This window comes from Nematolebias whitei, chromosome 1 (genome assembly GCF_014905685.2).
Source record: "Nematolebias whitei isolate Nwh7 chromosome 1, NemWhi1, whole genome shotgun sequence".
NCBI classification, from domain to species: Eukaryota; Metazoa; Chordata; class Actinopteri; order Cyprinodontiformes; family Rivulidae; genus Nematolebias; species Nematolebias whitei.
This window is the reverse complement of record NC_056498.1, coordinates 42109646-42111501: the sequence shown is the minus strand read 5'-3', so window position 1 is coordinate 42111501 and position 1856 is coordinate 42109646. Positions and strand designations below refer to the sequence as shown.

At 44.9% G+C, this 1856-nt stretch overlaps 1 protein-coding gene across 1 annotated transcript in view; it reads right to left on the bottom strand.

The window, feature by feature from the left end:
- LOC119416409 (C-type lectin domain family 10 member A-like) overlaps positions 1-1538 on the bottom strand; it is a 4837-nt gene extending 3299 nt beyond the window's left edge. The window contains exons 1-5 of the mRNA XM_037683681.1: positions 1454-1538; positions 1253-1363; positions 933-1031; positions 753-818; positions 380-472 (exon numbers count right to left, since the gene is read on the bottom strand). Of these exons, the coding sequence (XP_037539609.1) occupies positions 380-472; positions 753-818; positions 933-1031; positions 1253-1363; positions 1454-1538 (454 nt within the window). The remainder of the gene's footprint in view (positions 1-379; positions 473-752; positions 819-932; positions 1032-1252; positions 1364-1453) is intronic.
- Between the last annotated feature and the right edge of the window lie 318 nt (positions 1539-1856).

Genomic DNA, 1856 nt, shown 5'->3' with positions numbered 1-1856 from the left:
AGACACAATGAGACAGAGACACAATGAGATGCACAAAGACACTGTGAAACATACAAAGACACAATGAGATGCACAGAGACACAATGAGACACAGAGACACAATGAGACACATAAGAGACACTGTGAGACATACAAAGACACAAAGAGATGCACAGAGACACTGTGAGACATATAAAGACACAATGAGACAGAAACACAATGAGATGCACAGAGACACAATGAGATGCACAGAGACACTGTGAGACATATAAAGACACAATGAGACAGAGACACAATGAGAGACATAAAGAGACACACAGGGACACTTAGAGAAAGAGAGAGATACAATGAGACAAAGAGAGACACATTAGGACACACTTTAGTGTGTAGTTGTGCGTACTGTTGGCGATGATGCGTTCAAGGATACATTTTAGCTCAGCCACGGTCCTGCTGACAGAGCTGAGCTCCGACAGCTGCTTCAGAGAATCCATCACTAAACACAGACAGTGAATACAACACAGAACATCTGGATGTCAACAGCTGCAGGTGTGATTCTCCATCAGCCAGAGAAACATCTTCAACTACAAAATAAAAGTCCAGGTTTTTCTGTATAGTAAAACATCCGGAACAAACAAACAACATTTAGAGGCTAACAACATGTGGAAATAACAAAAGGTTAACAGCTGGAACACAGAGGATAACAGCTGGAACAGACAGAGGCTAACAGATGGAATGTAACCCAGATGTTTGAGTATAGTTCAGTGGTATCAGACCTGAGGTCAGCTGATTCTTGTTGTGGTCCACAGCTGTCTTCACCTGTTGAAGTTCTCCAATGGAGTCTAAAACAGAAAAACCTCAGATATTCTAACAGTGGAACCAGAACCTGTTTGTAAACTGGATCCCAACATTGGATCTACTCCAGAACCTGGAGATTTAACTTGTTCATGCTTTACCCTGAGTCTGCTGCAGTGATGCATTCAGGGATTCCAGTTGGTCCTTCAGCTTGGAGATGCTGTCCTCTGCAGATGACAGGCGGTTTGATGTCTTCATGTCTGATCACACACACACACACAACCTGTAAACTCCAGGTCCAGTCCTCGGTTCTCTCTTTGAGGATCCAGACTTGTGGTCCAGACCAACGGTTCTCCAGACCTTCAGAAGGTCTCTGTCTTTGGAGCTTGGTCAGAACCAGAACATTTTTCAGACAGAGTGGAAACATCTCCACTCAGAGAGGAGCTGTGTGTCTGTGTGTGTGTGGGGGGGGGGGACTCACTGGTGGTTCCCAGCACGATGAAGATGATGATGAAGACGACTGCAGCCATCAGAGCAGGAACCATCCAGCATCTGAACCTGAACACACTTGAGACCAGGACAGGTGGGACCTCTGACACACGGACACACACAGATTATCACACACACACACACAAACAGTAGTGGTAAAAATAACCAGGTTCCATAAATGCCTCACACTGACCTTTGATCCAGAGGGCGCACTGGTCTGAGTCCATGTTCGGGTCCAGGTCTGGGTCCAGGTCTGGTTTATAAAGCGGGTTGGACATGGTGGGGGTGATGATTCTGATCAGAGCGAAGGTTTACAATTGAAACTGGACCAATGAGCTCACAGAACAGAGTTCATGACCAGAGGTGAGGGGAGGAACGTAGATGGACCAGTAAACAGAGAGCTTTGTCTTACAGCTCAGCTCCATCTTCACCACAATGAGAACAGAACCCGCAATACCATACCATACCATACCACTTTATTTATAAAGCACTTAAAACAGCGATAAGACCAACCAAAGTGCTGTACAGACAGAACAACAGGTAACACATGAAGCAAAATACAAAATGAGGTAAATCAGAATATAGACATAAAAATG